We start from the raw sequence: 25296 nt of genomic DNA on the forward strand, positions 1-25296 counted from the left end.
CAAGTTGAGAACAAGTTCTCATTTACAATTGCGACCTGGCCAAGATAAAGCAAAGCAGTTCGACACATACAACAACACAGAGTTACACATGGAGTAAAACAAACATACAGTCAATAATACAGTAGAAACAAGTCTATATACGATGTGAGATAAGGGAGGTAAAGGCAAAAAAAAGGCCATGGTGGCAAAGTAAATACAATATAGCAAGTAAAACACTGGAATGGTAGATTTGCAGTGGAAGAATGTGCAAAGTAGAAATAAAAATAATGGGGTGCAAAGGAGCAAAATAAATAAATAAAAATAAAAAAATACAATAGGGAAAGAGGTAGTTGTTTGGGCTAAATTATAGATGGGCTATGTACAGGTGCAGTAATCTGTGAGCTGCTCTGACAGCTGGTGCTTAAAGCTAGTGAGGGAGATACAGTGGGGAGAACAAGTATTTGATACACTGCCGATTTTGCAGGTTTCCCTACTTACAAAGCATGTAGAGGTCTGTAAATTCTATCAAAGGTACACTTCAACTGTGAGAGACGGAATCTAAAACAAAAATCCAGAAAATCACATTGTATGATTTTTAAGTAATTCATTTGCATTTTATTGCATGACATAAGACATGAAATACATCAGAAAAGCAGAACTTAATATTTGGTACAGAAACCTTTGTTTGCAATTACAGAGACCATGGATTTCCTGTAGTTCTTGACCAGGTTTGCACACACTGCAGCAGTGATTTTGGCCCACTCCTCCATACAGACCTTCTCCAGATCCTTCAGGTTTCGGGGCTGTCGCTGGCCAATACGGACTTTCTGCTCCCTCCAAAGATTTTCTATTGGGTTCGGGGCTGGAGACTGGCTAGGCCACTCCAGGACCTTGAGATGCTTCTTACGGAGCCACTCCTTATTTGCCCTGGCTGTGTGTTTCGGGTCATTGTCATGCTGGAAGACCCAGCCACGACCCACCTTCAATGCTCTTGCTGAGGGATAGGAGGTTGTTGGCCAAGATCTCGCGATACATGGCCCCATCCATCCTACCCTCAATATGGTGCAGTCATCCTGTCCCCTTTGCAGAAAAGCATCCCCAAAGAATGATGTTGCCACCTCCATGCTTCAAGGTTGGGATGGTGTTCTTGGGGTTGTACTCATCCTACTTCTTCCTCCAAACACGGCAAGTGGAGTTTACACCAAAAAGCTCTATTTTTGTCTCATCAGACCACATGACCTTCTCCCATTCCTCCTCTGGATCATCCAGATGGTCATTGGCAAACTTCAGACGGACCTGGACATGCGCTGGCTTGAGCAGGGGGACCTTGCGTGCGCTGCAGGATTTTAATCCATGACGGCGTAGTGTGTTACTAATGGTTTTCTTTGAGACTGTGATCCCAGCTCTCTTCGGGTCATTGACCAGGTCCTGCTGTGTAGTTCTGCGCTGATCCCTCACCTTCCTCATGATCATTGATGCCCCACGAGGTGAGATCTTGCATGGAGCCCCAGACCGAGGGTGATTGACCGTCATCTTGAACTTCTTCCATTTTCTAATAACTGCGCCAACAGTTGTTGCCTGCTCACCAAGCTGCTTGCCTATTGTCCTGTAGCCCATCCCAGCCTTGTGCAGGTCTACAATTTTATCCCTGATGTCCTTACACAGCTCTCTGGGAATTGGCCATCGTGGAGAGGTTGGAGTCTGTTTGATTGAGTGTGTGGACAGGTGTCTTTTATACAGGTAACGAGTTCAAACAGGTGCAGTTAATACAGGTAATGAGTGGAGAACAAGAGGCTTCTTAAAGAAAAACTAACAGGTCTGTAAGAGCCGGAATTCTTACTGGTTGGTAGGTGATCAAATACTTATGTCATGCAATAAAATGCTAATTAATTACTTAAAAATCATACAATGTGATTTTCTGGATTTTTGTTTTAGATTCCGTCTCTCACAGTTGAAGTGTACCTGTGATAAAAAACAAAGACCTCTACATGCTTTATAAGTAGGAAAAGCTGCAAAAATCGACAGTGTATCAAATACTAGTTCTCCCCACTGTAAGTGTTTCCAGTTTCAGAGATTTTTGTAGTTCCTTCCAGTCATTGGCAGCAGAGAACTTAAAGGAGAGGCGGCCAAAGAAAGAATTGGTTTTGGGGGTGACCAGAGAGATATACCTGCTGGAGCGCGTGTTACAGGTGGGTGATGCTATGGTGACCAGCGAGCTGAGATAAGGGGGGACTTTACCTAGCAGGGTCTTGTAGATGACATGGAGCCAGTGGGTTTGGCGACGAGTATGAAGCGAGGGCCAGCCAACGAGAGCGTACAGGTCGCAATGGTGGGTAGTATACGGGGCTTTGGTGACAAAACGGATTGCACTGCGATAGACTGCATCCAATTTGTTGAGTAGGGTATTGGAGGCTATTTTGTAAATGACATCGCCGAAGTCGAGGATTGGTAGGATGGTCAGTTTTACAAGGGTATGGTTGGCAGCATGAGTGGAGGATGCTTTGTTGCGAAATAGGAAATAGAAATAGTTGACACAGGAAAGCTAAGAAGATCATCAGGGACCTCAGCCACCCAAGCTACCAAGTTCCATCACTCTGACGCGGTCAGTAGAGGAGCATCATGGCGAAAACTGTCAGACTGGCCAATCGATTCAACCCCCAGACCATCATAATGCTGAATAGCCACCACTAGTCAGTGACCTGCTCCCCCTGTCCCCTTGTGCATGTGACTAATAAACTCTAATCTAATCTAACCCTGGGCTTTTGACAATTAACTGTTTTCATTTCACACAGGTTCCAATTATACATCCCTCTTACTATGAATTTAATACACACACAGACACACATGGACACATTAAATGTCATAGGCATGATGTCTTGGCGTGTCTTTTTGGTCCCAGCACCACCGTATTTGCTATCAGTTCATTCTTAGAAAAAGGGGTTCCAAAAGGGTTCTTTGCAGATGGATAGGCTTCTACCAAGAACCGTTTTGATCAGAAGAACCCATTTTGGAAGACAAGGATTCTTTGGCAAAGGGTTCTACCTACAACCTTTAGCATCCTAAGAACTGTTTTTTGAAGAACGGGTTATTTGATGATTAAGGATTCTTTGGCAGACAAGAAAGGTTCTATGTAGAACCATATATACAGTAATACTTCCCAGCATGCTCTATTGCAGATATAATTTTCAGAATTGTTTGTTTTACTGTAATATCTGTGTTTTTGCATGAACATTGATTGGTTGATTAATTTTATGCTACTCAAAGATAAATAACATACAGTTTTCTAAACTAATCCAATTTGTTGAAGTTATTGCACCCGTTAGTTACTGAGATGGTTGTTCAAGTCTAGATGATTGAGGCAGTCTCAGTATTCATTCCTCCCTACCCTGCCAGTCCTTCTGAATGTAGGTTCCGGGTGGTACAAAATTCCACTTGTTGGATATCCTTACCCTGGTTGGATTCCAATAGGAATTACACATTGCTTTGCAAACCAGCATAGTGTGACTTACAGGCCTCATTTGGCCTGTAAACTAGGAGATTCGTAACACCACTGTGTTAGGGTATAACTAGGCCCTCAAATAAAAGCCTTATATATATAATGTATGGTCTTAAATAATACATTGTTAAAGGCTACTAAGGCTGGTGGAACCGTTCATAGAGGGTTCTAGGAAGCGTTGTCCAATGATAAAAGGGTTCTCGATAGAACCCTTCAAAGAAGTTTCTAGGAAGAACCTTTAGATGATACAATTGTCCTTGGTACAACCCTTCATAGAGGGTTCTAGGTAGAACCATATACAGGGGGTTCTTGAAAGAACCCTACATAGAGGGTTCTAGATATAACCCTCTGCAAAGGGTTCTAAACAGCACCAAAAAGCGTTCCCCTTTGGGGACACACTGAAGAACCCTGTATGGTTCTACTTAGCACATATCTTCTAGGAGTGTAGAATAATATGTTATTGATTTTAGAGTTGTATTTTCTGCCATTGTTGGGGGGAAATCTCACTGCAAGAAATACCCAAATGAAAGAGACAAGATCAGGCCCCCCAATAGAAGATTATTACTTAGGCTTCAGCAGGGAACAGACATCGCTCACTCGGGGTGAAATTGCAATGGTCTGTGTTATGCATTATCTCACTTTGATTTGATACTGTTATTTGGCTGCTAGTGAAATACGTATAAATTGTAAATTATGTTCCAAGGTAACGATTTGGTTGAGGGCAAGTAGCAGAGATGTCGGCCATCTAGCTGGCAAAACTATTATTATTCTAGCTTGGCATTCCATTTGAAACACAGTAATTTAGTGTTTTGATTTTCTTTGCATTACATTACACTGTGAAAACCCAGTTTGTTTCTACTTCAAGGTCTCAGAGCGAGTGACGTCACTAGCGCACACCGTTAACTAGCTAGCCATTTCACACCGGTTACACTCACCCCTCTTTGACCATCTCCTTCTGCGCAGCAACCCCAGCAGCTTGGCCAAGGCCAACTGAGCCAACTAGGCTCGAACCATGGACCCTCTGAAAACATCAACAGCTGCCTTCCATGAAGCATCATTACCTATTGCTCCACAAAAGCCGAGAGAAACAACTACTTCAAAGTCTCAGAGCTAGTGATTTCACCGATTGAAAAGCTACTAGAGTGCACCGCTAACTAGCTAGCCATTTCAAACTGGTTGCACACACACTCACACACACAATAATATCAAAGGGATAAGCTGGATCAGGAGCGAGAGATGATTGTAGTCTGGGTGAGCCCTGGATGGGTAAAGGTGGAAATAAAAGAGTCTTCAAAAGGTCGTTCCTGGCCTCTTCAACCTTTGAATAAAACATTGAGAATGGGGAGATGAAATTAACAATTTGGGTAATGAATCGAGCAAAACAGGTGGTGGATGGCTGAAGAAAATGAACCAATCAGTCTTTCCTGTGTGGATTTATTTAGCTCCTAATTAGAAGCTGCCTTGGTTAATTATGATTGGGCTCTTCGGGGAAAAAGGGCCTCACTGAAATGACAGTCAGGCTGAGGGATAAACAAACACTGGGAAGGGACTCCATAGTACGCTTCTGATGCACAAGGGGTTTCTGAAGCCAATCACCTTCACCGTTATTGATAACTCAGCTTCTCTAAGCCAATCATCTTCACTGTAAATAATGAAATAATTTTCTCTAAGCCAATCAACTTCGCTGTAAATAATGCAACTATTTTCTCTAAGCCAATCACTTTCACTGTAAATAATGCAACCATTTTCTCTAAGCCAATCCCCTTCACCCTCTAACCCAGATACTTTTTTTCAGAACTAACGCTTCCAGCATTCCTAACCCACTTTCTCTGTATCTGATAAAGCAGCATCTCTAACCTAATCATCTTCACCGATGAACCAGCAAGTCCTACCTAATCACCCATGCCACCAAACTGCCTGTAACACAATGTCCTCGCGTGTTTGAAGGACTGCATCAGTAATGGAGTGAACCTCTCCGATAGACCAACATCCAACTCTAACCCTCTCACCCTTGCTGATGCAAATGAATAAGCATGATCACGAACACATTCATTGTCTTTGCTGTAATATCGCTAGACTAGTATTATATTTGTCAACCAATCTTCAATGTCACTGCCACACAATCCACTTTTACCTTTTCACCGTTAAAAGCAGCACATCTTATCACGTCCCTGTTCCACGTACCTCAACTCATGGTTGAGTGGGGCAGGTTCATATTGGGATGCAGTTGGAGATGATTGACAGGCAAAGAGTGAGAAAACGAACAGGAAGGTTTAGACAGAATTAATAGATGAGTTGAGGAATAGGAGACCGTTTAAGAGATATAAATTGAAAATGTGGCTGTGGAAGTTTTATTGTAATGTTCTTACTGTCAAATGTGTGGTGAGGGGTGAATAGGGAGAGATAGGACTCAGAGATGGGGAGTGTCAAGTCTGGTAGGTTTTTTGTAAGTCTGCATAAGAAAGGGGAAACCTGGCAGAGATTAAAGTGATGACACAAGGGCCATACCCACAGAGTGTAGCCAGAGAGTGTAGCCAGAGAGTATAGCCAGAAAGTATATCCAGAGAGTATAGCCAGAGAGTATATCCAGAGAGTATATCCAGAGAGTATATCCAGAGAGTATAGCCAGAGAGTGTAGCCAGAGAGTGTAGCCAGAGAGCATAGCCAGAGAGTATATCCAGAGAGTATATCCAGAGAGTGTAGCCAGAGAGTGTAGCCAGAGAGTGTAGCCAGAGAGTATAGCCAGAGAGTATATCCAGAGTGTGTAGCCAGAGAGTGTAGCCAGAGAGTATAGCCAGATAGTATAACCAGAGAGTATAGCCAGAGAGTATATTCAGAGAGTGTATCCAGAGAGTGTAGCCAGAGAGTATATCCAGAGAGTGTATCCAGAGAGTGTATCCAGAGAGTGTAGCCAGAGAGTATAGCCAGAGAGTATAGCCAGAGAGTGTAGCCAGAGAGTGTAGCCAGAGAGTATATCCAGAGAGTGTATCCGGAGAGTATATCCAGAGAGTATAGCCAGAGAGTATAGCCAGAGAGTATATTCAGAGAGTGTAGCCAGAGAGTGTAGCCAGAGAGTATATCCAGAGAGTGTATCCAGAGAGTGTAGCCAGAGAGTATAGCCATAGAGTGTAGCCAGAGAGTGTAGCCAGAGAGTATATCCAGAGAGTGTATCCAGAGAGTATATCCAGAGAGTATATCCAGAGAGTATAGCCAGAGAGTGTAGCCAGAGAGTGTAGCCAGAAAGTGTAGCCATAGAGTGTAGCCAGAGAGTGTAGCCAGAGAGTATATCCAGAGAGTGTAGCCAGAGGGTATATCCAGAGAGTGTATCCAGAGAGTGTAGCCAGAGAGTGTAGCCAGAGAGTGTAGCCAGAGAGTATAGCCAGGGAGTATAGCCAGAGAGTGTAGCCAGAGAGTGTAGCCAGAGAGTATATCCAGAGAGTGTATCCAGAGAGTGTAGCCAGAGAGTATAGCCATAGAGTGTAGCCAGAGAGTGTAGCCAGAGGGTATATCCAGAGAGTGTATCCAGAGAGTATATCCAGAGAGTATATCCAGAGAGTGTAGCCAGAGAGTGTAGCCAGAGAGTATAGCCAGAGAGTATAGCCAGAGAGTGTAGCCAGAGAGTATAGCCAGAGAGTGTAGCCAGAGAGTATAGCCAGAGAGTATATCCAGAGAGTATAGCCAGAGAGTATAGCCAGAGAGTATATCCAGAGAGTGTATCCAGAGAGTATATCCAGAGAGTGTAGCCAGAGAGTGTAGCCAGAGAGTATAGCCAGAGAGTGTAGCCAGAGAGTATATCCAGAGAGTGTAGCCAGAGAGTATATCCAGAGAGTATATCCAGAGAGTATAGCCAGAGAGTGCAGCCAGAGAGTGTAGCCAGAGAGTGCAGCCAGAGAGCATAGCCAGAGAGCATAGCCAGAGAGCATAGCCAGAGAGTATAGCCAGAGATTATAGCCAGAGAGTGCAGCCAGAGAGTGTAGCCAGAAAGTGCAGCCAGAGAGCATAGCCAGAGAGCATAGCCAGAGAGCATAGCCAGAGAGCGCAGCCAGAGAGTGCAGCCAGAGAGTATAGCCAGAGAGCATAGCCAGAGAGCATAGCCAGAGAGCACAGCCAGAGAGCGTAGCCACAGAGCATAGCCAGAGAGCGCAGCCAGAGAGCGCAGCCAGAGAGCGTAGCCAGAGAGCGTAGCCAGAGAGTGTAGCCAGAGAGCTTAGCCAGAGAGCGTAGCCAGAGAGCGCAGCCAGAGAGCGTAGCCAGAGTGTAGCCAGAGACTATAGCCAGGGAGTGTAGCCAGAGAGTGCAGCCAGAGAGTGTAGCCAGAGGGTGTAGCCAGAGGGTGTAGCCAGAGAGTGCAGCCAGAGAGTGCAGCCAGAGAGTGTAGCCAGAGAGTGTAGCCAGAGAGTATAGCCAGAGAGTGTAGCCAGAGAGTGCAGCCAGAGAATGCAGCCAGAGAGTGTAGCCAGAGAGTGTAGCCAGAGAGCGCAGCCAGAGACTATAGCCTGGAGTGTGAGTTTTATAACGGAACGTTTGTATGGATTTTTGCTAATGTTTGTCACCTTTGATTTACAATCGTGTATGTCCATGTACTGCATGTGTATGTGTGAGAGCGACACACGCAGAGCGGGAGACAGAGACAGTTGACATATGTCTGATGATGCGTTTCCTGTAAGGTAGCATGTTGTCCTGGTCTGTCACTAAAATGTCGCTATCGTTGACATTCAGTGGACTATCTTCACAACTGTCGGCCTGCTCTGCTCTTACCTTCACTTCCAACAACAGCTTGCAATTGCTTTTTAATAGACAATTAAAGACAGGCCATCGATCAATTCCTGCACAGAGCATGAGGCTTGAATACAAATTTGTGAAAAACAAACCGTTTTTACCATGTCAAATCCAATGAACCCTTGCTACTCCATTAAAGAGAGATATATGGGCATGTCTCAGTGTGTACTGTACTGTATTGTATTGTACTGTACTGTATTTGAGTATTTATTTTTTGTCTTAGTTTTTTTGTTTGTTCTGCCTGCCACCACCCTCCTCTTCGGATGTGTGAGTATTTGTGTTATGCACTGACATGTGTCTGTCAGTTTTAGGATTGTATTTTATTACACTTATAATACAGTATGCACAGTATATACATATTTTGTGCGTAGATTAAGAATTGTATATATTGGCTTCCCTTTCCTGATGGTATGCTATATATTCAGCATGGCTTCCTCTCATACCTTCTCAATGGTGGTAATCTCTCCGTGGGCAGATTCTGCGTGTAAACCGAGAGACTCTGCCAGGACTGAATGGGATGGATGCGTGAGATCCTAGCAGTATTAGTTTCAGTGTTGGAGTTTTCCTCACTGGTTATTTGAATGTTTAGGGTGCTTCAACTCCAGTGCTTCACACGTGTGCCCACACAGATCGGAGGGTGAAGACTTCATTTTTGCCGGAACTCTCCATTTCTAATACATACAGGGCCTTCAGAAACTATTCACATACAGTATTTGACATTTTCCACATTTTGTTGTGTTACAGACTGAATTCATTTTTTACCAAATGTTAGTTGAGTCACTGGTCTACACATAATACCCCATAATGTCAAAGTGGAAGTATGTTTTTCAACATATTTACTAGTTAATTAATAATGAAAAGATAAAATGTCTTCAGTCAATAAGTATTCATACCCTTTGTTATGGCAAGCCTAAATAAGTTCAGGACTAAAAATGTTCTTAACAAGTCATATAATAAGTTGCATGGACTCACTCCTTGTGCAATAATTGTGTAAAACATGATTTGAATGACTACTTCATCTCTGTACCCCACATACAATTATCTGTAAGATCCCTCAGTCGAGCAGTGAATTTCAAACACATTTCAAACACAGATTCAACCATAAAGACCAGGGAGGTTTTCCAATGCCTCGCAAAAAAGGGAACCTATTGGTAGATGGGTACAAATAAAAAAAAGCAATGAAAAACAATGAATATCCCTTTGAGGATGTTGAAGTTATTAATTACACTTCAAATGGTGTATCAGTACACCCAGTCACTACGAAGATACAGGAGAGGATGGAAACTGCTCAGGGATTTGAACATGAGGCCAATGGTGACTTTTAAACAGTTACAGAGTTTAATGGCTGTGATAGGAGAAAACTGAGGATGGATCAACAACATTCTAGTTACTCCACAATACTAACATAATTGACAGTGAAAAAAAGGAAGCCTGTACAGAATAAATATATTCCAAAATATGCATCTTGTTTGCAACTAAAGTAATACTAAAAAAAAAAGTAGCAAAACAATTACGTTTTTGCCCTGAATACAAAGTGTTATGTTTGGGGGCAAATCCAATACAACACATTACTGTGTACCACTCTCCATATTTTCAAACATAGTGGTGGCTGCATCATGTTCTGGGTATAATTGTAATTGTTAAGGACTGGGGAGTTTTTCAGGATAAAAAATAAATGTAATGGAGATAAGCACAGGCAAAATCCTAGAGGAAAACCTGGTTCAGTCTGCTTTCCACCAGACAGCAGGACACTAAGCTACAACACAAGGCCAAATCTACACTGGATTTGCTTACCAAGAAGATAGTGAATGTTCCTCAGCGGTAGTTTTTGCTTAAATCTTTTTTAAATCTATGGCACGACCTGAAAATTGTTGTTTAGTAATGATCAACAACCAATTTGACAGGGCTTGAAGAATTTAGAAAATAATAATGGGCAAATGTTGCACAATCGAGGAGTGGAAAGCTCTTAGAGACTTACCCAGAAAGCCGCACAGCTGTAATCACTGCCAATGTGCTTCTACAACGTATTGACTCAGGGGTATGAATACTAATGTAAAGATATTCTATATTTAATTTTTTTTAAATTTGCAAACATTTCTAAAAACATGTTTTCACTTTGTCATTATGAGGTATTGTGTGTAGGTGGGTGAGAAATTAATATATTTAATCCATTTTGAATTCAGAATACGTCAAGGAGTATTAAGACTAACTGAAGACCCTGTATGAACACAGAAGTTAATCATGCAGCTGACCAAATTACGCAAAATTTTACTTCTAGGTTAACGGAGATTACATTTATGGTATTAGATACAGTATGTGCTATATTTTGTCAGTATGCACCTTGCAGCATATTAGTGAGATCCCTTAGGATTTGGAGGCACAGATAAATGAATAAGCTCCACCAGAGGATGTGTTTAGATCTAACTCCTATTTATTTTCACATGATTGGCTCTTGAAAAGGCAAGGCTTGTCCTCTGTCGATAGCTAATCAAGATGGAATCCTAAATGTCACATTAATAGGAAAAGTTTTACTCCCACATTTCTTTTGTCCTTATTTGACATTTGTCACTTTGTGAAAGTAATGTACCGGGCTAACCCAGCTAAATACTAATGGAAGAGGTCATCCTCTCAGTAAACACATTATAGCTCTATAGCTCTATGTTCTGTGCTAGTGGGTAGACTACAGAATAATAGACATTCTGTTGTTCTGAATGTCTAACATAACACAAGGCAGCTCCAGCTGGCTTCTTAACCTAACACTGCATGGGCTTATTGGAGATGCAGCCTGTGTGGGTGGCAGAGAAAGCTGTGATTAAGTAGTGTTGGTTGTTAGTTATTATTGTCAGACTTAATTTGTGTGCCACCTAATGTGTCTGTGATAGCCATCTTGGACACTAATTGATTCCAACTGTTTTGTGTCTACTTTGATACCTGCTGTTGCTTTGTGACGAGGCAAAGAATAGAAGTAAAATCCAAACCCAGCCTAAAAAGCGGTGTAATTGCTGTTTTTGTAGTTTAATCCAGGAGTGTGCATGTGTGCTTCTGTGTGTGTGTGCGTGAGAGTATGTGCGTGTGCCTGTGCATTCAATCCTTTGTGAGTGTGTTCCTGTTTGTTTGTGGCTTTGCGGGGCGGATATCTGTTTGCGTTCGTCTGTCTGCATTTCCTCCTGTACTGTACTTATCTCATTAACAGTGTGTTTCTTTCTCTGTATATGTCTCTCTGTGCAGACGGAGGATGGAGATGGGGAAGAGAACCTGATGGAGAACCCCTACTCCATGAAGCTGGAGTTTGTGGACGATCCCAACTTTAAAAACAAGGTCAACTACTCCTACAGCGCCGTCCAGATCCCCACAGACATCTATAAGGGCTGTAAGTACCAAGCTGCACAGGCATCCACACACACGATCTGACCTTTTTGGGGAAGGAAATAGGATACCTAGCAGTTGCACAACTGGATACATTCAACCAAAATGTGTCTTCTGCATCAGAGAGGTGCGGGGGGCTGCTTTAATAGACATCCACGTCATCAGCGCCCAGTTGTCGTAGGAGGTTAACTGCCTTGCTCAGGGGCAGAACAGCAGATTTTTCCACTTTGCTGGCTCAGGGATTCAAACCAGCGACCCTTCAGTTACTGGCCGCTAGGCTACCTACCGCCCTGTTTTGCTAGGTTAAATACAACGTTTTTTATTACACATGTTCTAACAGGATAAATCCTTGAGATGCCTCATTTTGTTTCTGAGGGGTTCCTGAGCTGCGGGGAGGACAGGTCATTTTAACTCCTGGAATGGAGTCAATGGAATGATATCAAGCTTGGTTTCCATGTGGTTCATAATGTACTATTCCACTGACTCCATTCCACTGACGCCCTTGACCTCAGCAGCCTCCAACGGTGTGAGCTGAGCACTGTATCCTGCTCCTCTGTGTATCAGTCAACACTTGCTTACTGTAACATAATAGGACATGGCAGTAGTGTTCCCACAGTAGCTGTGTGTGTGTGTGTGTGTGTGTGTGTGTGTGTGTGTGTGTGTGTGTGTGTGTGTGTGTGTGTGTGTGTGTGTGTGTGTGTGTGTGTGTGTGTGTGTGTGTGTGTGTGTGTGTGTGCGTGTGTGTGTGTGTGTGTGTGTGTGTGTGTGTGTGTGTGTGTGTGTGTGTGTGTGTGTGTGCGTGCGTGCACAATGGGTATAACTCCCTCCTTGGGAGTCATCCAAAAATTGACAAAAGTGAACACGTACCTGCTGGGGCTGTAATCTCGCAGCCACCCTTTATTTTCTCTCTAACCAACAAATAAAATTTGTTCTGTGAAAGTTCCCAGGACATTTGTTAGGTTACGGAAAATGTTCTCATAACACAAAACTGTCCAGTTGTGCTAATGATTATATAATTTTTATATAAAACATTCACCCGATGTTGCAAGAACATTCCTAGAACACATTTAATATTTTCTTTAAAGGTTCCCATAATGTTTAATTCGGTTGTGGGAACAGTCTGGTGAGAACGGTATGGGGACATCACAAACGATATGTTCCCAAAACCCCAAAACTGTCCAGTTGTTCGGATGATTCTACAATGTTTATTTTAGGGTGCAAAAAACATTCACCTGATGTTACAAAAACGTTCCCAGAACACATTTAGTCTGTAAACATTCTTACAACATTAAGGGAATGTCCTGTGCAACTTAACTTAAACATTATATTAATGTCATCACAGCTGAGCATATTTTGTGTTTTGGGAACATATCTCCCCACACTGTTCCCACAACCAACCTTGGAAAGTTGTGGAGATATGACAAGAGAAAGGTTCCCAAAACACTAAAACTGTGCAGTTGTACTGACATTCAGATAATGTTTGCATCAGAGTGCACAAAACATTCCTTTTATGTTGCAAGAACGTTGACAGAACAGCCTTTCTGAGTTCTTTAGAAGTTCCCTTAATGTTTAATTAGGTTGTGGGAAAGAGATAAGAGAGATATGCAAGAGATATGTTCCACAAAAAACGTCAGTTTTGATGACGTTCATAACATATTTATTTTAGATTTAACATAGTATTCTATTAATATTCACACAATTTAGAAAATGCTATATTTAAGTTTTACCTATTATTGCCACAACATTCTCAGCATGCACATTTGTAGTTCCTTAAAGCATAAGAAATCAGATTGGTATACATCCCAATTATGTTTCTCTCCATATTTAATGGTAATTCACATTTGAGGACTGTATTGTGATATAGAGACTCATGGAATTTTAAATTTGTTACAAGTACACTGCATATGAAGAGGATGGAATGATGTTAATAAATCAGAAATGGTGTTCTGTGTCCTGATTGGCCATATTAGACCCTGCCAGGATGCAGATATCCCCAGGTGGCACAGAGGGTTAATGATCTGGCTGCAGATCCAAAGATTGCAGGTTAAATCCCACATATTCTTTAACCATGTTTATTTTGAGAGAAATTGAGGCTCAGCCTACTAAAAGAGAACGCTGTCTTTTACTCATCCAGATTTGTAAATCCAGTCAGTTATTCAGAATTTAGACCAACTGTAAAAAACAAAACATTTTGTAACAATTAACTGTTCAACTTCTTAGAAAACACAACCCTGTCTTATTTTCATGATCTGAAAAGCAAAAGTGTTCCTAGATTAGCACTCATAGTCTTAAATACCTTGTAAACATGGACCCAGAGGTACGCAGCATATAAAGAGGAAGAGGGGAAGTGATGGTGACTAACCCAGTTAACCGTTAGTTATGTCTAAGAAGGTTTAAAAGAACGCATGGAATTCTTGATTGACCATACAGCCATGGCTATATACTGAAAAAAAGAATCCATAAGAGCACTTCCCTGGTGGCACAGAGTATGAAAGACCTGGCTTGGGAACCAAACATTCCAGGTACAAACCCCACATATGCAGATTGTCAACATATGAAGTGTAAAACCTATGGTTACATTTGTATGATTAACTGCTGTTCAAATATCTTCTAGATTAAAATGCTGTGTGTCTTTCACTTTTCAGTGGGCCTACAATACAGTCATTAAATCTGGATGGAAACATAATGGGGATGTATTCCAATTGGCTTTAAGAGCTAAAAATTAGAATGTTGTGGTAATATTAGTTCAAACTTAAATTTAACATTTTCTAAATGGTTTTGAAATGTTCTGAGGACCACCAAGACAAGGTAAAATGTATTTTGTTTGAATATTCATAGGATTTCATGTTAAACCTAAAGCAAATACGCAATGAATGTAATAAAAACTGACCCATTTGGAAATTGTGGAACATGGTGAATATCACAATACTATTATTGCAACGTCCCAGATAATTCCCATAACTTCATAACATTTTATTGGAACCTTTAAAGAACTTAGACCATGTGTTCTGTCAACATTCTTACTGAATTAAGATAATGTCCTGTACAACCTAACTTAAACATTGTATGAATGTCATCACAACTGAGAATATTTTGTGTTTTAGGAACCTATCTGTTGTAATGTACCCACACTGTTCCCACAACCTAATTAAATGTTTTGGGAACCTTTACAGCCTGTTCTGTCAACATTACTGCAACACCAAAATTATGTTTTGTGCACCCTGATATAAACATTTTCTGAATGTCAGGACAAGTGGACAGTTTTAGTGTATTGGGTACATATCTCTTGATATATCCCCACAATGTTCCCACAACCTAGACAAATGTGTTATGGCTGTTTAAGAACATAAAAACTGTGTTTTGGGAAAGTTCTCATCACAGCAGGTGAATGTTGTTTTGCACCCTAAAAGAAACATTGTAGAATCATCCGTACAACTGAACAGTTTTTGTGTTTTGGGAACATATATTTTGTGATGTCCCCACAATGTTCCTATCAGACTGTTCCCACAACCATAAGAAACATTCTGGGAACCTTTAAAGAACAGACAAAGTGTGTTTTGTGAACGTTCTTGCAATATCAGATGAATGTTTTATACAAATATTGTATAATCATCCGCACGACTGGACAGTTTTGTGTTATGAGAACATTTGCCACAACCTTGCAAATTTTCTGGGAACATTCACGTAATCAATTTTGGTTTGCTGGGAAAATATTACTGGTACATTGTGTTATTACATTACCTGGAAACCTAATGATAACTTTTTGGGAACGTTCTGTGGTGGTTGTTTCAGATGTTGTGCACAACATTTAAATTAATGTCATGAGAACATTCCAAGGATATTTAATTTAAAACATAAAAACATATACAGTGGGGCAAAAAAGCATTTAGTCAGCCACCAATTGGGCAAGTTCTCCCACTTAAAAAGATGAGAGAGGCCTGTAATTTTCATCATAGATACACTTCAACTATGACAGACAAAATGGAAAAAAAAATCCAGAAAATCACATTGTAGGATTTTTAATGAATTTATTTGCAAATTATGGTGGAAAATAAGTATTTGGTCAATAACAAAAGTTTATCTCAATACTGTTATATACCCTTTGTTGGCAATGACAGAGGTCAAACGTTTTCTGTAAGTCTTCACAAGGTTTTCACACACTGTTGCTGGTATTATGGCCCATTCCTCCATGCAGATCTCCTCTATAGCAGTGATGTTTTGGGGCTGTTGCTGGGCAACACGGACTTTCAACTCCCTCCAAAGATAATCTATGGGGTTGAGATCTGGAGACTGGCTAGGCCACTCCAGGACCTTGAAATGCTTCTTATGAAGCCACTCCTTCTTTGCCCGGGCGGTGTGTTTGGAATCATTGTCATGCTGAAAGACCCAGCCACATTTAATCTTCAATGCCCTTGCTGATGGAAGGTTTTCACTCAAAATCTCACGATACATGGCCCCATTCATTCTTTCCTTTATACGGATCAGTCGTCCTGGTTCATCTGCAGAAAAACAGCCCCAAAGCATGATGTTTCCACCCCCATGCTTCACAGTAGGTATGGTGTTCTTTGGATGCAACTCAGAATTCTTTGTCCTCCAAACACGACGAGTTGAGTTTTTACCAAAAAGTTATATTTTGGTTTCATCTGACCATATGACATTCTCCCAATCTTCTTCTGGATCATCCAAATGCTTTCTAGCAAACTTCAGATGGGCCTGGACATGTACTGGCTTAAGCAGGGGGACACGTCTGGCACTGCAGGATTGGAGTCCCTGGCGGCGTAGTGTGTTACTGATGGTAGGCTTTGTTACTTTGGTCCCAGCTCTCTGCAGGTCATTCACTAGGTCCCCCTGTGTGGTTCTGGGATTTTTGCTCACCGTTCTTGTGATAATTTTGACCCCACGGGGTGAGATCTTGCATGGAGCCCCAGATCGAGGGAGATTATCAGTGGTCTTCCATTTCCTAATAATTGCTCCCACAGTTGATTTCTTCAAACCAAGCTGCTTACCTATTGCAGATTCAGTCTTCCCAGCCTGGTGCAGGTCTACAATTTTGTTTCTGGTGTCCTTTGACAGCTCTTTGGTCTTGGTCATAGTGGAGTTTGGAGTGTGACTGTTTGAGGTTGTGGACAGGTGTCTTTTATACTGATAACAAGTTCAAACGGGTGCCATTAATACAGGTAACAAGTGGAGGACAGAGGAGCCTCTTAAAGAAGAAGTTACAGGTCTGTGAGAGCCAGAAATCTTGCTTGTTTGTAGGTGACCAAATACTTATTTTCCACCATAATTTGCAAATAAATTCATTAAAAATCCTACAATGTGATTTTCTGGATTTTTTTTCTCATTTTGTCTGTCATAGTTGAAGTGTACCTATGATGAAAATTACAGGCCTCTCTCATCTTTTTAAGTGGGAGAACTTGCACAATTGGTGGCTGACTGTCACGTTCTGACCTCTATTTCCTTTGTTTTTGTATTTATTTAGTATGGTCAAGGCGTGAGTTGGGTGGGCAGTCTATGTTTGTTTTTCTATGTTTTGGTCTAGTTCTATGTTCGGCCTGATATGGTTCTCAATCAGAGGCAGGTGTTCGTCATTGTCTCTGATTGGGAACCATATTTAGGTAGCCTGGGTTTCACTGTGTGTTTGTGGGTGATTGTTCCTGTTTTTGTGTTTGCACCAGACAGGGCTGTTTTGAGTTCTCACGTTTCTTGTTTTTTTCCGTTAGTTTGTTCATGTATAGTGTCGTCAATAAATACAATGAACAACCACCACGCTGCGCTTTGGTCCGCCTCTACTTCACAAGAAGAGAATCGTTACAGAATCACCCACCACAACAGGACCAAGCGGTGTGGTAATGGGCAAAGGAGAAAGCAGCAGCAGGAGCAGCGCGAGGAGGTATGGACATGGGAGGACGAATTAGACGGTAAAGGACCTTGGGCTCAGCCAGGAGAATATCGCCGCCCCAAGGAAGAACGGGAGGCGGCGAAAGCGGAGAGGCGCTGGTACGAGGAGGCAGCGCGGCGTCGTGGATGGAAGCCCGGGAGTCAGCCCCAAAAATTTCTTGGGGGGGGGCTAACAGGGAGTATGGCTACGCCAGGTAGGAGACCTGAGCCAACTTCCTGTGGTTACCGGGGGGCTAGAGAGACCGGGCAGGCACCGTGTTATGCTGTGGAGCGCACGGTGTCCCCAGTGCGGGTGCACAGCCCGGTGCGGTACATTCCAGCTCCGCGTATCGGCCGGGCTAGAGTGGGCATCGAGCCAAGTGCCATGAAGCCGGCTCTACGCATCTGGTCTCCAGTGCGTCTCCTTGGGCCGGCTTACATGGCACCAGCCTTGCGCACGGTGTCCCCGGTTCGCCTGCATAGCCCAGTGCGGGCTATTCCACCTCGCCGCACTGGCAGGGCGACCGGGACCATTCAACCGGGTAAGGTTGGGCAGGCTCGGTGCTCAAGAGCTCCAGTGCGCCTGCACGGCCCGGTCTATCCGTCACCACCTCCACACCCCAGCCCTCCGGTGGCAGCTCCCCGTACCAGGCTGTCTCTCCGGCCCATCCGTCCAGAGCCTTCCTCCTCTCCAGCGCTGCCGGAGCCTCCCGCCTGTCCGGCGCCTCTGCCGGAGCCTCCCGCCTGTCCGGCGCCTCTGCCGGAGCCTCCCGCCTGTCCGGCGCCTCTGCCGGAGCCTCCCGCCTGTCCGGCGCCTCTGCCGGAGCCTCCCGCCTGTCCGGCGCCTCTGCCGGAGCCTCCCGCCTGTCCGGCGCCTCTGCCGGAGCCTCCCGCCTGTCCGGCGCCTCTGCCGGAGCCTCCCGCCTGTCCGGCGCCTCTGCCGGAGCCTCCCGCCTGTCCGGCGCCTCTGCGGGAGCCTCCCGCCTGTCCGGCGCCTCTGCCGGAGCCTCCCGCCTGTCCGGCGCCTCTGCCGGAGCTTCCCGTCTGCCCGGCGCCTCTGTCGGAGCTTCGCGTCTGCCCGGCGCCATCGGAGCTTCGCGTCTGCCCGGCGCCATCGGAGCTTCCCGTCTGCCTGGCGCCATCGGAGCTTCCCGTCTGCCCGGCGCCATCGGAGCTTCCCGTCTGCCCTGCGCCGTCGGAGCTTCCCGTCTGCCCGGCGCCGTCGGAGCTTCCCGTCTGCCCAGCGCCGCCAGCGCCGCCCGTCTGCCCAGCGCCGCCAGCGCCGCCCGTCTGCCCAGCGCCGCCAGCGCCGCCCGTCTGCCCAGCGCCGCCCGTCTGCCCAGCGCCGCCAGTGCCGCCCGTCTGCCCAGCGCCGCCCGTCTGCCCAGCGCCGCCAGTGCCGCCCGTCTGCCAGGAGCCGCCAATGCCGCCCGTCAGCCAGGGGCCGCCAGTGCCGCCAGTCAGCCAGGGGCCGCCAGTCAGCCAGGGGCCGCCAGTGCCGCCAGTCAACCAGGGGCCGCCAGTGCCGCCAGTCAGCCCAGCGCCAGCGCCGCCAGTCAACCAGGGGCCGCCAGTGCCGCCAGTCAGCCAGGGGCCGCCAGTCAGCCAGGGGCCGCCAGTGCCGCCAGTCAGCCAGGGGCCGCTAGAGCCCCTCCGCCCGGAGCAGCTGTCCCTCTGTCCCGAGCAGCTGTCCCTCTGTCCCGAGCAGCTGTCCCTCTGTCCCGAGCAGCTGTCCCTCTGTCCCGAGCAGCTGTCCCTCTGTCCCGAGCAGCTGTCCCTCTGTCCCGAGAAGCTGCCCCTCTGTCCCAAGCAGCCCCTCTGTCCAGTGGGGTCATTGAGAGGGGTGGGCATGGTGAGTAAGCCACGGAGGCGGACAATAAGGCGGACTGAGACAATGGCGAAGTGGGGTCCGCGTCCCGCGCCAGAGCCGCCACCGCGGACAGACGCCCACCCAGACCCTCCCCTATAGGTCAAGGTTTTGCGGCCGGAGTCCGCACCTTTGGGGGGGGGTACTGTCACGTTCTGACCTCTATTTCCTTTGTTTTTGTATTTATTTAGTATGGTCAGGGCGTGAGTTGGGTGGGCAGTCTATGTTTGTTTTTCTATGTTTTGGTCTAGTTCTATGTTCGGCCTGATATGGTTCTCAATCAGAGGCAGGTGTTCGTCATTGTCTCTGATTGGGAACCATATTTAGGTAGCCTGGGTTTCACTGTGTGTTTGTGGGTGATTGTTCCTGTTTTTGTGTTTGCACCAGACAGGGCTGTTTTGAGTTCTCACGTTTCTTGTTTTTTTCCGTTAGTTTGTTCATGTATAGTGTCGTCAATAAATACAATGAACAACCACCACGCTGCGCTTTGGTCCGCCTCTACTTCACAAGAAGAGAATCGTTACACTGACTAAATACTTTTTTGCCCCACTGTATATATTTTGAGACGTTATCATCCTAATGTTAGATAAAAGTCTAACTAGAACTTCATGGGAATCTAAGCTAATGTTCTTGGAATGTTCCCAGTTTGCCGTGTTCACACTCTGTATCCCAAATAATTCACCAATTATCTGCTAACAGATAGACCACCGTTTCTACCTGTTTTGTTTGCAGTCTTCCTCTTCATCAGAAGAACCTCTCTATTTCTGAGGCATAGAAGCTAGGAACCCGGTTTTTAACAAGCTTTTCCAGCAGCCTCACTCAGCCAATCTTCAGAGTTAGCTGCTCTTTATCCCGAACGAGGGGACAAAGAACATGGAGAACCAACCATGGAGCAATCAGTCCTGCCTGTTGTTCCTGTAGCCATTTTGTGCTGGCCCCTAGATTCTCTCAAAGATATGCCTTTACTGGGACTTGTATATGAATAAAGGCTTTCTGATTTAGCCTGCTTGGGATTATATAGGCATAGTAGTAGAATGGAATACTCTGGGAGGATGTTAATTTGAAAGAGTTTTTCTCAGCAAAAAATGTTTACTGTGGGAAAATCAAGTCCCTGTGCATAGTCTGCAGTGGAAAGATTGGCCCAGCTGTTTCAGTTTTGGCACCAGCGCCGTTATGAGCATGCTGTGTGAGTGCTGTTATTTCTCCTTAGTTGAGTAAAATGCAGTACTCATACACAGAAGCCAGTCATTCTCACACTCAAATCATTCAATAGCCTAGCTTCTGTCAATAACACATATATAATACACTCTAAATACAAGCATACAACACATGGTTTTGTTATACAATATTGTGGTTATGCACTGTATGCATTTGATAAAGGTAGACATTGATGTTCATTCATATTTCATATTTGGACATTGAGTTAGCAGTAGCACAAAATATTATGACCAGTTAGTGTTAAGCTATAAAATTATGTTATTAGGAATAAGTCAAGCAAATGTATCAAGCATCTCAGAGTAGGAGTGCTGATCTAGGATCAGTTTTTCCTATTAGATCGCAATGAATAAGATTTGCATCGATAGGGGGGACCTGATCCTAGTTCAGCAGTCCTGCTCTAAGACGCTTGATCCAAATGGCCGCAGAGATATCAAGTTAAAAGCTGATTTTCATGTAGAGTTGAAAGAAAATTGCCTATTATCCTCCTGGGACATTTCTACCTCTGAGTTCCTGGGGCTTGGAGCGCTGTCGAAAGGGCATAGACATGCTCAGTACCGAAGGAGAAGGCTTCTGCTGGAACACCACAGGTGGCTAGGGGAGCTCACGAGGAACTGATGAGGAGCTGATGAGGAACTGATGAGGAGCTGATGAGGAGCTGATGAGGAACTGATGAGGAGCTGATGAGGAACTGATGAGGAGCTGATGAGGAGCTGATGAGGAGCTGATGAGGAGCTGATGAGGAACTGATGAGGAGCTGATGAGGAGCTGATGAGGAGATGATGAGGAACTGATGAGGAACTGATGTGGGTGGAACGTTTGTCTGTGGGTCTTGAGAGGTCTGGGCTCATTGAAAGAGCTTTAGGGTCAGTGGAGTGAGCAGGAAAGGCTGTCTGGCCAACCCAGGAAGAACGGAGCAGAGCAGCAGGAGAGTGACATGGTCAGCATTAGAGAATAAAAGCTTGGAACTGAATCTAAAAGTTACAATAAGGTCCAGTAATTGAATCTACTATATAGTTGGTGTCCTGAGTATAGAGCGAATGACTATCTAAATGACTTCTCCAAAACTTCATCAGTTCCATTTTATGATTCATTATTCCACTGCTGATTCCTGCTGCCAAGTCTGCAAGTTCTCTTCTCCTTCAGTTCTGATGCCTGAGTCTTTGTGCTACTTTACCTGGGAAACACCAGCAGACTATAGATCACTTATTAAATACGGCAATGCTTCAGAGCCTGTTCATTCTATTGAAATCCCTCTGATACTAATCTCTCCCTCTGTTTTAAACCCTCTACTATACCCTCAGATTATTTCTCTATCTACTGTAGTCTGTATCTCTGATTTATGTTGTGAGCCCCCTAGTTTCTGTGACTGTGTCTTTTGCTCTTTTTGGATGGAACCCATGACATGGCACGTGTTCCATCGTGTTTGCCTGAACCACAAACAGTCAGTGTCCACGCCACACCCACTATGGGATAGAAAATGAACAGGGTGCTATCTACACAGGAGCTGGCGTATTGTGTGGTATTATGTGTCTAAGGCAGTAAGTGTTAGTGGACTATGGTATGGATGAGTTTAGTGTTCTGTGTTATGCTTTGTGGATGGAGTAAATGAATAGAGTTTATTATGAGCACTCATCCTCTGTGTACTTGAAGGGGTTGTTATTGTAGTGCTTTGATAATGAACTCCTAAGAGAAGAGGGTCGAACCATGAAACTTTAGTAATATGATTGGTTTTCTCTGTTATATTTGAGGATTGGAAGGAGCTGGTTTTTGCATGACAAGTAGTTTTTACAAAATTGTGTTAGGCATAGTAATGATATGGCAACAACAGAGTTTTTGACACACGGGAGATGGACCAAGAGAAAGAGCCTGAGAGAGGGGAAAAGAGAGAGAGGGAGTGAGGAAGGGAGAGAGAGAGAGAGAGAGAGAGAAGGAGAAAAAGAGGAGGAGAGAGACTTTAATAATAGAAACCGTTTAGAGCTAAAAGCTTTTTATTTTTTTTATTGAGTTCCTTTCAGCGGCTAAATGAGGCAGTGTATGAGTCCTGGTTTGATTTGTCTGCCAGGGACCATGTCCGTTTATTGAGATTGAGAGTGTTCCCTGGGCACAGTAATGAACCATTTTATGATTCATTATTCCACTGCTGATTCCTGCTGCCAAGTCTGCAAACTTTCTAATTAACTTAGGTCAAACATTCACACAGTTTTCTTCTAATTATCGATGCTTATTGCAGAACGGACACCGCCACAGAAAAAGCCACAGAGGAATAAATTGATGTGGAGAGAGAGGATTTATTCTTGTGGTGGGTGAATGTCAGGGAAACGTTGAGGGAACGAATGGAAGGGAGAGTTTTTCTGAATAATTGCCGGGGAAGAGCTCAGGGGAATATAATTTTACAGGGAGTCACAGAGAAACAGGGATAGGAGAGGAAGCCCTTTCCTGCAGTCAAATGACCTAGTGACCTCATGGGTGGAATGTCATTCAAATTTTTCACTAATTTCATCATTCATAAACGAACAACAACAAACAAATTCTGAAAATCTGGTGTTTCTATGTCAAACGGTTTTGTTATATTTCAATTTTCTGTGATGTATATTAAGTGTAATTTTGGGATGCGAACTCAATTGAATGCGTGTCTACATCTGACATGGTACAGGTGTCTTATTTTTTTAATGCCCAAAAATGTGTGTGAGGTGTATACTGTGAGGTGTATAAGTATATTTGATTAAGACTACCAAGAAACACTGTGTATGACCCTGATTTAGAAAACTGCAATAAAAGGTTAAATAAAAACCACTGAAAGAATCCCATCACACACTTAAAAATGCAGTCCGGGATCTTCAGCACTTACAAATTCATAACATATCATACGAAATGGATGACGTAGTACACAATTGTGTACACTTTTCGGGGACCCATTTTGGCTTGTGAGTGCTCCTTCTGGCTGAAATTATAGAAAATCTTCACCTATTTCACTCCTGGGTCTGTCTTTAGTTTCATCACCTCTTTAACTCAAATAAAATCAAATCAAATCAAATGTATTTGTCACATACACATGGTTAGCAGATGTTAATGCGAGTGTAGCGAAATGCTTGTGCTTCTAGTTCCGACAATGCAGTAATAACCAACGAGTAATCTAACCTAACAACTCCTGGGTCTGTCTTTAGTTTCATCATCTCTTTAACTCCTGGGTCTGTCTTTAGTTTCATCATCTCTTTAACTCCTGGGTCTGTCTTTAGTTTCATCACCTCTTTAACTCCTGGGTCTGTCTTTAGTTTCATCATCTCTTTAACTCCTGGGTCTGTCTTTAGTTTCATCATCTCTTTAACTCCTGGGTCTGTCTTTAGTTTCATCATCTCTTTAACTCCTGGGTCTGTCTTTAGTTTCATCACCTCTTTAACTCCTGGGTCTGTCTTTAGTTTCATCATCTCTTTAACTCCTGAGTCTGTCTTTAGTTTCATCATCTCTTTAACTCCTGGGTCTGTCTTTAGTTTCATCACCTCTTTAACTCCTGGGTCTGTCTTTAGTTTCATCATCTCTTTAACTCCTGGGTCTGTCTTTAGTTTCATCATCTCTTTAACTCCTCGGTCTGTCTTTAGTTTCATCATCTCTTTAACTCCTGGGTCTGTCTTTAGTTTCATCACCTCTTTAACTCCTGGGTCTGTCTTTAGTTTCATCATCTCTTTAACTCCTGGGTCTGTCTTTAGTTTCATCATCTCTTTAACTCCTGGGTCTGTCTTTAGTTTCATCATCCCCTTAACTCCTGGGTCTGTCTTTAGTTTCATCATCTCTTTAACTTCTGGGTCTGTCTTTAGTTTCATCACCTCTTTAACTCCTGGGTCTGTCTTTAGTTTCATCACCTCTTTAACTCCTGGGTCTGTCTTTAGTTTCATCATCTCTTTAACTCCTGGGTCTGTCTTTAGTTTCATCACCTCTTTAACTCCTGGGTTTGTCTTTAGTTTCATCATCTCTTTAACTCCTGGGTCTGTCTTTAGTTTCATCATCTCTTTAACTCCTGGGTCTGTCTTTAGTTTCATCACCTCTTTAACTCCTGGGTCTGTCTTTAGTTTCATCATCTCTTTAACTCCTGGGTCTGTCTTTAGTTTCATCAACTCTTTAACTCCTGGGTCTGTCTTTAGTTTCATCATCTCTTTAACTCCTGGGTCTGTCTTTAGTTTCAGAGAAGCTTCACACCTGTGTGATATAATGGTTATTGCACCAGACTGAAGATGGTATTAATAGTTTTGCAGACACAGCTGCTATACGGTACAGTAGTGAGTAATCGCTGGTGTTACTGGAACACTTTTCATTTCAGAGATAACCCTGTAATTGCCGTTCTACTGTACACATCAGCTGTGAGCAACGTGCTTATTACAATAGAATGGTGAGGAGTGACTAATTTTGCATGTGTACATGAAAGAGTGGGTGAAGTGAAGCTTTGCTGGTTAGAATGAATGGAAGGATTAGTCCTCCTCTCCTTTGGAGGGAGGCTGCTGTCCCTCTCTCCCTCTTTCTTTCTCCCAGCTAATCAGAGAGAGCAAACACGCCCAACATTAATGCCCAAACCACCAGCTAAAAGCACATGTTCCCTGAATGTTAGCTACTGCTCTGCCGTGGTGCCGTAGTAGGTGAGGCATGGACACTGTGACTGTTTGTGGTTCAGGCACCCCTCTGAACGTCTTCAGGCAAACACGATAGAACACGTGCCATGTCATGG

At 43.9% G+C, this 25296-nt stretch overlaps 1 protein-coding gene across 4 annotated transcripts in view; it reads left to right on the forward strand.

Moving 5' to 3' along the window:
- The window catches only part of LOC110493268 (voltage-dependent calcium channel subunit alpha-2/delta-2), a 304480-nt gene that overhangs the window by 189071 nt on the left and 90113 nt on the right, over positions 1 to 25296 (forward strand). For all 4 annotated transcript variants that reach the window (XM_036948226.2, XM_036948227.2, XM_036948228.2 and 1 more), the window contains one exon: positions 11483 to 11624. In XM_036948226.2, coding sequence (XP_036804121.1) covers positions 11483 to 11624 — 142 coding nt within the window. The remainder of the gene's footprint in view (positions 1 to 11482; positions 11625 to 25296) is intronic.

Source organism: Oncorhynchus mykiss, chromosome 17 (assembly GCF_057628025.1).
Source record: "Oncorhynchus mykiss isolate SJ-2025 chromosome 17, ASM5762802v1, whole genome shotgun sequence".
NCBI classification, from domain to species: domain Eukaryota; kingdom Metazoa; phylum Chordata; class Actinopteri; order Salmoniformes; family Salmonidae; genus Oncorhynchus; species Oncorhynchus mykiss.